The sequence below is a fragment of the Macaca nemestrina genome, chromosome 10 (assembly GCF_043159975.1).
Source record: "Macaca nemestrina isolate mMacNem1 chromosome 10, mMacNem.hap1, whole genome shotgun sequence".
Lineage (NCBI taxonomy): Eukaryota > Metazoa > Chordata > Mammalia > Primates > Cercopithecidae > Macaca > Macaca nemestrina.
In genome coordinates this window covers 85,012,023-85,025,546 of record NC_092134.1, presented here as the reverse complement: position 1 = coordinate 85,025,546, position 13,524 = coordinate 85,012,023, and the positions used below count along the sequence as shown (strand labels likewise).

The window sequence follows — 13,524 nt, the reverse complement described above, 5'->3', positions numbered from 1 at the left end:
AATACTTACATGTAGATAAGCAAAATACAAATGCTCCAAAGAAGATAAGTACAGGCATACCACAGGAGTGTAACACCAAATGGTTCACAAAAAAATGAAAATATGCAAAAATTCAGTAGCGGTCATAGAAATAAAATTATCATAAAATCAAGCATTTGATTTGTACCCATCTGAATGCCCCCAAATTAAAGAAGAATAAAGTGATTCAGTCTAAGCTAAATAGCCCTCTAGCTTCCTCTATTAAAATTGAATGTATCAATGTACTGTGTTTTCTTGCTAGTATGTAGAAATACAATTGATTTTTAATATCTTGTACTTTGTACCTTGTGACTGAGCTAAACTGACTAGTTCTACTAACATTTTGTAAATTTATTAAATTTTCTCCATTAATCTATTAATAAAGAGAGTGTTACTCTTTTCATTTCATTTACTCTTTTCATTTCAATCTATCTTTTTTTCTCTTGTCTTACTATATTGGCCAGAACTACACTACAGTCTTGAATAGAAGTGGTGAAAACAGGCATCCTTGCCTTGTTCTCCATCTAAGAGGGAAAGCATTCAGTGTTTTCTCCTTTAAATATAATGGTAGAGCTCAATTTTTAAAATTTATATGTCCCTTTACAAGTTAAGGGTGTTCTCATCTATTCTCACTTTGATGAGTTGTTTTCTTTTTAATTATAAGCAGAAGATAAACATTATCAAAGACTTTTTCTGCATCTGTTTAGATGATCATATGCTTTTCATTTGTGGTCTAATAATATGGTGAATTACATTGTGTGGTTTTAGAATGCTAAGAGCAACCTTGCATTCTTGGAGTAAATCCCATCTTGTCGTGAACTGTTACTGATTTAAATATTGCTGGATTTCACTTGATGATGTTGAAATAATAAGTTTTGCATGTATATTCATGAGGATATTTGTTCGGAGTTTTCTATTCTTGTATGTTTTTGTCTGGTTTGGGTATCAGAGTCTCAAGAAGTGAATTAGGAAATATTTACCGCTTCTATGTTTTGGAAAATTTGGTTTATAATTAGTATTATTTCTTTCTATAAATGTTTGTTAAAATTCACCACAAGGCCATCCGGACCTGGAGTTTTCTTCATGAGAAATTTTTAAGTAAAAATTCAATTTTTTGATGCTCACTAGCATGGTTTAAATGAAAAATATCTTCAATGGCAAATATTGGCAAGGATTTGGAGAGCAGTTGAAATCCTCATATGTTGCCATTGGGAATACAGAATAGTACAGACACTTTGGAAAGTACTTAGGCAGTTTCTTATAGAGTTAAACACATACTTACCATGTGGCCTAGCAATTTCACTCATAGGTATTTACCAAGATAGATGATCACATATGTCTTCACAAAGACTTCTATTCATATACGTGTATGGTGGAATTGATAAATATATCAACATTACCATGCTAAGGGAAAGAACCCAGACACAAATGACGACCTTATTTTGATTCTATTTATGTGAAATTGTAGGAAAATCAAAACTATAGTCATAGGAAGTTGATCTGTGGTTGCCAAGGGCCAAGGGGTGGGAGAAGGAAACAATCTGTTGCAATGGAAATGTTCTGTATTATGATTGTCATGGTGATTAATACATATATACATTTTTCAAAAATCATCAAATTGTAAACTGAAAATTGGTGAATTATATGTAGGCTATATCTCAGTGAAGCTTATGTAAAATAAAAATAAAAGCAATTTTTTTAACTTTTATTTTAGGTTCAGGGGTACATGTGCAGGTTTGTTATATAGGTAAACTTGTGTCACAGGGATTTGTTGTACAGATTATTTCATCACCCAGGTAATAAGCCTAGTACCCAATAGTTATTTTTTTCTGATCCTCTCCCTCCACCCATCCTCCACCCTCAAGTAGGCCCCACTGTGTGCTGTTCCCCTCTTTGTGTCCATGTGTTCTCATCATTTCGCTCCCATTTATAAGTGAAAACATTTAGTATTTGGTTTTCTGTGTTTGTTTGCTAAGGATAATGGCCTCAAGATCCATCCATGTTCCCACAAAGGATATAATCTCGTTCTTTTTTATGATTGCATGGTATTCCATGGTGAATATGTACCACATTTTCTTTATTCAATCTGTCACTGATGCACATTTATGTTGATTCCATGTCTTTGCTGTTGTGAATAGTGCTGCAATGAACATATGTGTGCATGTGTCTTTATGGTAGAATAATTTCTATTCCTCTGGGTATATACCCAGTAGTGGATTTCTGTTGCAAATTGTAGTCCTGTTTTCAGCTATTTGAGGAATCACCACACTGCTTACCACAACAGTTGAACTTACACTCCTACCAGCAGTGTATATTAGCATTCCCTTTTCTCTGCAACCTCGCCAGCATCTATTATTTTTTTACTTTTCCATAGTAGCCATTCTGACTAGTGTGAGATGGTATCTCATCGTGATTTTCATTTGCATTTCTCTAATGATCAGTAATACTGACCTTTTTTTATATACTTGCGGGCCACATGTGTGTCTTCTATTGAAAAGTATCGGTTCATATCTTTTGCCCATTTTTTAATAGGGTTGTTTGGGTTTTGTTTTTTGGTTTGTTTTGTTTAGTAAATTTGTTTAAGTTCCTTATAGATGCCGAATATTAGAACTTTGTTAGATGTATAGTTTACAAATATTTTATCCCATTCTGTAGGTTGTCTATTTACTCTGTTGATATTTTATTTTGCTGTGCAGAAGTTCTCAAGTGTAATTAGATCCCATTTGTCCATTTTTGCTTTTGTTGCAATTGCTTTTGGCATCTTTATGATGAAATCTTTGCCAGTTCCTATGTCCAGAATGGTATTGCCTAGGTTGTCTTCCAAGGTTTTTATAGTTTTGGATTTTACATTTAACTCTTTAATCTGTCTTGAATTGTTTTTGTTTATAATATAAGAAAGGGGCCCATTTTCAATCATTTGCATATAGATAGCCAATTACCTCAGCACCATTTATTGAATTGGGGTCCCTTTCTCCATTGCTTGTTTTTGTCATCTTGTCAAAGATCAGATAGTTATAGGTTTGAGAGCTTCTTTCTGGGTTCTCTATTCTGTTCCACTGGTCTTGTGTCTGTTTTTTTTTTTTTAAAACAGTACCATGTTGTATTGGTGACTGTAGCCCTGAGGTATAGTTTGAGGTCGGGTAGCATGATGTCTCCAGCTTTGTTGTTTTTGCTTAGGATTTTCTTGGCTATTTGGGCTCCTTTTTGGTTCCATATGAATTTTAAAATTGTTGTTTCTAGTTCTGTAAAAAATGTCATTGGTAGTTTGATGGGAATAGCATCAAATCTGTAAATTTCTTTGAGCAGTATAGTCATTGTAATGACATTCATTCTTCCTGTTCCTAGGCATGTAATATTTTTCCATTTGTTTCTGTCATCTCTGATTTCTTTGAGCAGTGTTTTGTAATTCTCATTGTAGAGATCTTTCACTTCGCTGGTTAGTTATATTCCTAGGTATTTTGTTCTTTGTGGTAATTGTGAATGGGATTGCATTGCTAATATGGCTCTCAGCTTGGCTGTTGTTGGTGTATAGGAATGTTAATAATTTTTGTACACTGATTTTGTGTCCTGAAGCTTTGCTAAAGTTGTTTATCAACTGAAGGAGCTTTTGAGCCATGCCCATGGGATTTTCTAGATGCAGAATCATGTCACCTACAAACAGCGATAGTTTGACTGCTTCTCTTCCTATTTGGATGCCCTTTATTTCTTTCTCTTGCCTGATTGCTGTGGCCAGGACTTCCAATACTATGTTGAATAGGAGTGGTGAGAGAGGGCATCCTTGTCTTGTGCCAGCTTTCAAGAGGAATGTTTCAAGCTTTTGTCCATTCAGTATGATGTTGGCTGTGGGTTTGTCATAGATAGCTCTTATTATTTTGAGGAATGTTCATTTGATACCTAGTTTATTGAGGGTTTTTAACATGAAGAAATGCTGATATTTATCAAAAACCTTTCCTGTATCTATTGAGATAATCATGTGGTTTTTGTCTTTAGTTCTGTTTATGTGATGAATCACATTTATTGATTTGCATATATTGAACCCACTTTGCATCCAAGAATAAAGCCTATTGGATTGTGGTGGATTCGCTTTTTAATGTGCCGCTGGATTCAGTTTGCTAGTATTTTGTCAAGGATTTTTGCATCAATGTTCATCAAGGATATTGACCTGAAGCTTTCTCTGTTTATTTTGTGTCTGCCAAGTTAAAAAAGACAAAGAGGAACATTATATAATGGTAAGGGGCCTTGTCCAACAGGAAAATATCACAATCCTAAACATATATGCGCCTAACACAGGAGCTCCCAAATTTATAAAACAATTACTACTAGACCTAAGAAATGAGATAGTAACACAATAATAGTGGGGGACTTCAATACTCCATTGACAGCACTAGACAGGTCATCAAGACAGAAAGTCAACGAAGAAACAATGGATTTAAACTATACCTTGGAACAAATGGACTTAACAGATATATACAGAACATTCCATCCAAGAACCACAGAATACACATTCTATTCAACAATGCATAGAACTTTCTCCAAGATGGACCATATGATAGGCCACAAAACAAGCCTCAATAAATTTAAGAAAATTGAAATTATATCAAACACTTTCTCAGTCCACAGTGGAATAAAACCAGAAATCAACTCCAAAAGAAACCTTCAAAACCATGAAAATACATGTAAATTAAATCACCTGCTCCTGAGTGATCATTGGGTCAAAAACGAAATCAAGATAGAAATTTAAAAATTCTTTGAACTGAATGACAACAGCGACTCAACCTATCAAAACCTCTGGGATATAGCAAAGGCGGTCCTAAAAGGAAAGTTCATAGCCCTAAACACCTACATCAAAAAGACTGAAAGAGCACAAACTGACAATCTAAGGTCACACCTCAAGGAACTAGAAGAACAACAAACCAAACCCAAACCCATCAGAGGAAAGGAAATAATCAAGATCACAGAGCAGAACTAAATGAAATTGAAACAAAAAAAAATACAAAAGATAAATGAAACAAAAAGCTGCTTCTTTGAAAAGATAAATAAAAGTGATAGACCATTAGTAAGATTAACCAAGAAAAGAAGAGAGAAAATCCAAATAACCTCAATAAGAAATGAAACAGGAGGTATTACAACTGACACCACAGAAATATTTAAGGCTACTATGAACAACTTTATGCACACAAAGATAATTTAAGGCTACTATGAACAACTTTATGCACACAAACTAGAAAACCTAGAAGAGATGGATAAAGTCCTGGAAAGATATAATCCTCCTACCGGAAATCAGAAATAATTAGATACCCTAAACAGACCAATAACAAGCAGTGAGATTAAAATGGCAATTTAAAAATTACTAACAAAAAAAAGTCCAGGACCAGACAGAATCACAGTGGAATTCTACCAGACATTCAAAGAAGAATTGGTACCAATCCTATTGACACCATTCCACAAGCCAGAGAAAGAGGAAACCCTCCCTAATTCATTCTATGAAGCCAGCATCACCCTAATACCAAAACCAGGGAAGGACATAACCAAAAAAGAAAACTACGTACCAATATCCCTGATGAACATAGATGCTAAAATCCTTAACAAAGTACTAGCTAACTGAATCCAACAACATATCAAAAAGATAATCCACTATGATCAAGTGGGTTTCACACCAGAGATGCAGAGATGGTTTAACATATGCAAGTCAATACATGTTATACACCACATGAACAGAATTTAAAACAAAAATCACATGATCATCTCAATAGATGCAGAAAAAGCATTTGACAAAAATCCAGCATCCCTTTATGATTAAAACTCTCAGCAAAATCGGCATACAAGAGACATACCTCAATGTAATAAAAGCCATCTATGACAAACCCACAGCCGACATAATACTGAATGGGGAAAAGTTGAAAGCATTCCCTTTGAGAATGGGAACAAGACAGGGATGCCCACTCTCACCACTCCTCTTCAGCATAGTGCTAGAAGTCCTAACCAGAGCAATCAGACAAGAGAAAGAAATAAAGGGCATCCAAATCAGTAAAGAGTAAGTAAACCGTCACTGTTTGCTGACGATATGACTGTTTAAACTGTCACTGTTTGCTGACGATATGACTCATAAACCCTAAAGACTCCTCCAGAAAGCTCCTCAGACTGATAAAATAAGTCAGCAAAGTTTCCAGATATAAGATGAATGTACACAAACCAGTAGCTCTCCCATACACCAACAGCCACCAAGCAGAGAATCAAATCAAGGACACAACCCCTTTTACAATAGCTGCAAAAAAAAAATAAAATACTTAGGAATATACCTAACCAAGGAGGTGAAAGGCCTCTACAAGGGAAACTACAAAACACTGCTGAAAAAAATCAGAGATGACACAAACAAATGGAAACACATCCCACGCTCATGGATGGGTAGAATCAACATTGTGAAAATGGCCATACTGCCAAAAGCAATCTACAAATTCAACACAATCCCCATCAAAATACCACCATCATTCTTCACAGATTAGAAAAAACAGTTCTAAAATTCATATGGAACCACAAAAGAGCCTACACAGCCAAAACAAGACTAAGCAAAAAGAACAAATCTGGAGGCATCATACTACCTGATTTCAAACTATACTATAGGACCATAATCACCAAAACAGCGTGGTACTGGTATAAAAATAGGCACATAGACCAATGGAACAGAATAGAGAACCCAGAAATAAACCCAAATACCTACAGCCAACTGATCTTCAACAAAACAAACAAAAACATAAAGTGGGAAAGGACATCCTTTTCAACAAATGGTAATAGGACAATTGGCTAGCCACATGTAGGAGAATGAAACTGGATCCTCATCTCTCGCGTTATACAAAAATTAACTCAAGATGGATTAAAGAATTAAACCTAAGACATGAAACTATGAAAATTCTAGAAGATAACATTGGAAAAACTCTTCTAGCTATTGTCTTAGACAAGGATTTCATGACCAAGAACCAAAAAGCAAATGCAATAAAAACAAAGATAAATAGCTGGGACTTAATTAAACTAAAGAGCTTTTGCACAGCAGAAGGAACAGTCAGCAGAGTAAACAGACAACCCACAGAGTGGGATAAAATCTTCATAATCTTTACATCTGACAAAGGACTAATATCCAGAATCTACAAAGAACTCAAATCAGCAAGAAAAAAACAAACAATCCCATCACAAAGTGGGCTAAGGACATGAATAGACAATTCTCAAAAGAAGATATACAAATGGCCAACAAACATATGAAAAAAAATGCTCAACTAATGATCAGGGGAATGCAAATCAAAACCACAATGTGATACCACCTTACTCCTGCAAGAATGGCCATAATCAAAAAACAAAAAAAGCAGTAGATGTTGGTGTGAACGTGGTGATCAGGGAACACTTCTACACTGCTGGCGGGAATGTAAACTAGTACAGCCAAGATGGAAACAGTGTGGAGATTCCTTAAAGAGCTAAAAGTGGAACTACCATTTGATTCAGCAATCCCACTACTGAGTACCTACCCAGAGGAAAATCAGTCATTATACAAAAAAGATACCTGCCCACGCATGCTTATAGCAGCACAATTTGCAATTGCAAAGTCATGGAACCAACACAAATGCCCATCAATCAATGAGTGGATAAAGAAACCGTGGTATATACATATGATGAAATACTACACAGCCATAAAAATGAATGAATTAACGGCATTCACAGCAACCTGGGTGAGACTGGAGGCTATTATTCTAAGTGAAGTGTCTCCGCAATGGAAAACCAAGCATCATATGTTCTCACCCACATGTGGGAACTAAGCTATGAGGATGCAAAGGCATAAGAATGATACAATGGACTTTGGGAACTTGTGGAGAAGGGTGGTGGAGGGATAAAAGACTACAAATAGGGTACAATGTATACTGCTCAGGTGATGGGTACGCCAAAATCTCACAAATCACCACTGAAGAACTTACTCATGTAACCAAACACCACCTGTACCCTCAATAACCTATGGAAAAATGAAAAGTAAAAAAGAATGTATATTAAAATGTTAATTATAAAATTTAGATGTGATTATCTAGGTGTTCACTATAAAATTCTGTTAATTTTGCTGTATGTTGGAAACTTTTCATTTTCAAATGAAATGAATGCTGAATAAATGAGTAAATGTTTAAAAATTATGAGAATATTATAAAAAACAAAATACTAATGAAATTAGATGAATAATGGTGATGAAAATTACAAATCACCAAAATTGATTCATTAACAAAATATAAAACACAAATGTACCAATAATCATCAAAGGAATCAAATTAGAAATAAATTTTCTCAACAACAATAAGACAAGTAGTCCTTAAAATGTCAAAGATGAGTTTTATAAAAACCTTCGAGAAAGTGATCATCTCTTCTTTAAGCAAATATTTTAAGAAAATACAAAGATGAATGAAAGCATATTATTGATATCAGTATTGGATGTCTACAACACACAAATCTATATAGATAAAAAGTAGTTTAGTGGATTTCTAGGGCCAAGGATGGGGATGGGATTGGAGAGTGACTACCCATAGGTGTGAGATTTCTTTGGGGATGATGAAATGTCCTGAGATTGGTGGTTGTGATGGGTGCACAACTCTGTAAATATGCTAGACACCATTGAATTGTGCATTTTGAGTGACTGAATATTGTGATGTATAAATTAAAATCTCAATAAAGTTCTTAAAAAGAAAAGATGGGGTGAATGCAATAAAAAAATTATAGTATCTCACTTGTAAATATAAATAGGAAATTCCTAAGTTAAATATTGGTAACAGTTAATTAAGTTTTTAATACTCTACCTAAGTAGGGTGATTCCAGGAATGCAACAGTTCTTCAAAAACAGAACATGCACTGATACAATTTGTTATTAACAAATTAAATAACAAAAACCATATAACCATTTCAATGAATTTATTTTTTTCCAAAATATTTTTATTGCATGCTTATTGTGTGACAGACACTATACAGTATTAAACAAAAGAGAAACAACTGTAGTCCTCAATAGAAGCAGAAAAAGCATGTGATAAAATCTCACACCAATTCTTACCAAAATATGTTTAGAAAAGAACTCTACATTCAATATAATTCATAGGTTCAGAAAACACAAAAAAGAACTCTCTTAATAAGTTAAAGATATTCATCAAAAATAGAGCATCATCCTTAATGCTGAAACATGAGAAGCTTTCTCATTGATCCCAACAGAAAGATGTCTATACTGGAGGTCCTGGCTGCTGCATGAACCTTAAAAATGAGATATATAAAAATTGCATACAGCCAGGCGCTCTGGCTCACGCCTGTAATCCCAGCACTTTGGGAGTCTGAGGTGGGTGGATCACCTGAGGTCAGGAGTTCAAGACCAGCCTGGCCAACATGGAGAAACCCCATCTCTACTAAAAGTACAAAATTAGTCAAGCATGGTGGTGCCCGCCTGTAATCCCAGCCACCCAGGAGCCTGAGGCAGGATAATCGCGTGAACTCAGGAGGTGGAGGTTGCGGTGAGCCAAGATCGCACCATTGCACTCCAGCCTGGGCAACAAGGGCGAAACACTTGGTCTAAAAAAAAAAAATATATATATATATACACACACACACACACACACACACATACATATATACACAAAAAATCTTTCCCTAATTTAAGATAAAGTAATTAAAATATAATGTTAAAATCCAATAGTATCTATAAACAAGACGCTAGTGCTAGAAAGATAGTTCAACAAACTTGACAGATACAAGATCAATGTACAAAATACCACAATGTTCCTATACATTAGAAATAACCAAGTAGCAAATATATCTGAATTTTTAATTCACAATAGGAACAAAAAATAGATGGTATCTGGTAATATATCTGGCAAAATTTATGTGTGAACTTTATCAAAATACCTTTCACTAACGGCAACAGCAGATCAGCCTTGGTGAAGGAAAGAAAATGTTGCTGTTTGCGTAACCACCACCTTGCTCAGCCATGGCTACAGTGCTTGTGCCTTCATGGACCAGAACTAGGCTGACCAGGAAGGAAAGACTGACCTTTGCATGATAGGCGATTCTATTCAAAAAACTATTTTGAACTACCTTAGCAGTGGGATCTCTCTGGTGAAAACTTATCCTAAATGGAGTCTCCGTTTCTTGACCCATAACTTACACATTCAAAATATAGTTATTGTGCAACAGGCATGTTAGAAGCTTTTAAAAATATTCTTGGCCAGGCGCAGTGGCTCACGCCTGTAATCCCAGCACTTTGGGAGGCCGAGGCGGGCAGATCACGACGTCAAGAAATCGAGACCATCCTGGACAATATGGTGAAACTCTGTCTCTACTAAAAATACAAAAATTAGCCAAGCATGGTGGCAGGCGCCTGTAATACCAGCTACTTGGGAGGCTGAGGCAGGAGAATTGCTCGAACCCAGGAGGCAGAGGTTTCAGTGAGCCGAGATCGCGCCACTGCACTCTAGCCTGGGTGACAGAGTGAGACTCCATCTCAAAAAAAAAAAAAAAGGAAAAAGAAAATATTCTTGAGAAGGTAGTAAAGATGGCAGAAAAATGTCCTTGTTCTCTTTGAGTTCATATTCTTTGATGCTGAAGAGTACAAGGTGAAGGGAAGGATGACACTTACCAGCTTGTAAATAAATAAAAAGTAAAAGGTAATTAGAAAGAATAACTAATTTTGGACCATGATAATTTTAGTCCACATGCCTCTCTCAAATATACTTCTCATTAATCCTCCAATTGTGTTTCATCATCTAAGGGGTCTTTGCTAAATGTTTCTGGTTTCTTTTTGAAGTTTGATACAGGCTCTGCCCAGTCCTTTCTCTGCCATTGGCTCTCATGGTCTACCATTTCTACAGCATCATTAGGGCCAAGAGGCAGAGCTATTTGTCTAGCAATGTGTATGAGCTGACGAGTCATCTCTGGTTGTACATAGGTCCTCTCACAGCTACAGATGGTTGGCCATTGGATGAATAGTTTGAAGCAGGATAAACCAACGTGTTATTTACAGTCTCTATGGGACATGCCTAGGTCCAAAACACAATTTCACATATCCCAATTATCCTCGGATATCTATACTTGCAATTCTATTGCCGTACTAATATTTACCTTTTAGGTCCTTTCCTTGCAATGACAGAATCTAATTCTGGCTTATTTAAGCAAAATAAAATAAGACAACAATTATAAATCATTAAAAGGAGAATTCATGTATGGAGTCTGAGGTAGCTCACAGCCTCAATGGGACAGTCAGTGTATCAAGGTGGCAAAGAAAACAGGCGTTGGTGCAAGTCCCATTGGTTCCAAATTCCAACACCATTATTTATCTCCCTGAGCCAGTTTCCTCTTCTCTGAAATAGGAATAACTTCAGCATTTACCTAATGTATATGTTGTGGTATTTCAATGGAATAAAGAATATAAATTGCTTAACACAGTGCCTGATAGGATGCAAATATCTAAGAATGAACTCTTATTACGATTCATGTTTATAAATCTGGCCTTGAAAGGGCAGAATCTAGGATAACTCTAGTGATCTTATCAGCAGGGGCACTTGCGTAGGCTGTCAGAGTGCTACATGCAGAAAGGCTGACCTTTGACTCTCTCCTTGAGACTAAAATTACCAAAACAGTAATCCCAGCTACTTGGTAGGCTGAGGCAGGAGAATTGTTTGAAGCTGGGAGGCGGAGGTTCCAGTGAACCATGCCACTGCACTCCAGCCTGGGCAACAAAAAGAGGCTGTCTTAAAAGGAAAAAAAAAATCGTAAGAGAGTAAATGATCTGGCATTGACCATGTGCCCATTTCTGGACCAGTCACTGTGCCAGGAAGAACGAGTGAATAATGACAGTGGTGGGGGGTGGGGAGGTGAGGGTGGAGAGGATTTGGGGATCCCATGATTAACAGTGTCTCTTGGAAGCATATGGAACCATAGAGTTCAGTTATTAGAGGAATGGTAGAGATAAGCTGAGCAGACCATAACAATGTTTACCATAGTGTGTATAATAAATACATATCTTTGTAAGAAAAAATTGCTAAGCGAGAGCTTTATCTTATCCATCTTCCTCTGACTAGGGCTGAACTGGTATCATCCCAAGAAAATAATTTTCCACCTTTTCTTCAGTATTTTTCAGAAAAGATAAATTTTCCACCTTAAGTATTTTTCAGAAAAGGACCTCGCAGATCCTGACATCAAGGAATTATCCTAGTGTCCAGGCACTGCTTATTGCAGTTTTATCCAGTTCCTTCATCACTCTAATTTCATAAGTCTATTGAAACACTAGAAATATTTTCTCAATGTTCTTCTCACAGCTGCCTTCACCTCCCTGTTCTTCAGACTGTAGATGAGGGGATTCAGCATGGGAGTGATCACGCTGTACTGCAAGGAGAAGATCAACTCTTGAATGGATCCTGAATTTGGCATGAGATAGCGGAGTAATCCAGAGCCATAAAAGAAAATCACTGCCGTGAGGTGGGAGGAGCAGGTGGAGAAAGCTTTGCTTCTGCCTGTAGTGGAGCTGATCCTCAGTATAGTGGACAAAATGCAAATATAAGACAAGAATATCATGAGAAAATTTCCAAAGAAATGCAGGATGCTGGAGCAGAGCAGGGTGGTAAAACTGGCAGACACATCAGAGCAAGACAAAGGATAGAGAGAGGGCAGCTCACAGCTGAAGTGGTGGATATTTTCAGCCTCACAGAAGTCTAAATTGAGAGCTACAAGGATATTGATGAGGGCATCCAGAAAAGCCAAGCCCCATGAGCCCCCCACCAGCCCTGCACACAGCTGTCTGTTCATCACTTGGCCATAGAGCAAAGGAGAGCTGATGGCAACAAAGCGGTCATAGGCCATCACAGCAAGCAGGCAGGATTCAGTGCCCCCAGTGGCAAACACAAAGAAGACCTGAGCCATGCAGCCCTCTACTGAGATGGTTTTCTTCTCAGACAGGAGGTTCTCCAACAGCTTAGGTACAGTAACAGAGGAATGGCAGAGATCCAAGAAGGACAGTTGTCCCAAGAAGAAGTACATGGGTGTGTGGAAGCAAGAATCAGCATTAACCACCACCAGCAGCAGCAGGTTTCCCATCACAGTCAGGAGGTAAATCACCAGGAACAGCACAAAAAGCAGAGCTTGGGTCTGGGGGCCAGCAGACAGCCCGAGGAGGACAAACTCGGGGACAACGCTGTGGTTTCTCATTGCCTTCAGTATTTTATTTGGAATGAGATAAATAAATTGAGTGAAGCCTCTTCTTATGCCTAACAAATATTTAAATGTTTTAACCCTCTTCTCTATTCACAAAGTTTCTTGCTTACCCAAACACTCATATGCAGAAATGATAAACTACTCTGTCCCTAGATTTCCTAAACCCATAATCATCTTTTCTGCAAGACCCAAACCTTAGATTCTCTCTCTCTCCACCTTTGTGTTCTTTCTTTAATGATTCAGAGTTCGTTGTTGCTGTTGTTTTATTATTAAGGCTACTAGAGAGTGTTTGTAAACTAT

General features: G+C 36.8%; 1 protein-coding gene across 1 annotated transcript; it reads right to left on the bottom strand.

Moving 5' to 3' along the window:
• Window positions 1-12,300: 12,300 nt before the first annotated feature.
• On the bottom strand, window positions 12,301-13,218 carry LOC105492911 (olfactory receptor 8S1-like). The gene has a single exon (XM_011760282.2). It carries the CDS (start codon window positions 13,216-13,218, stop codon window positions 12,301-12,303), a length of 918 nt encoding a protein of 305 aa, XP_011758584.1.
• Window positions 13,219-13,524: the final 306 nt, after the last annotated feature.

Excerpts from the sequence above, each read along its gene's own strand:
- LOC105492911 (XM_011760282.2), bottom strand. The coding sequence starts at position 13,218 with ATGAGAAACCACAGCGTTGTCCCCGAGTTTGTCCTCCTCGGGCTGTCT.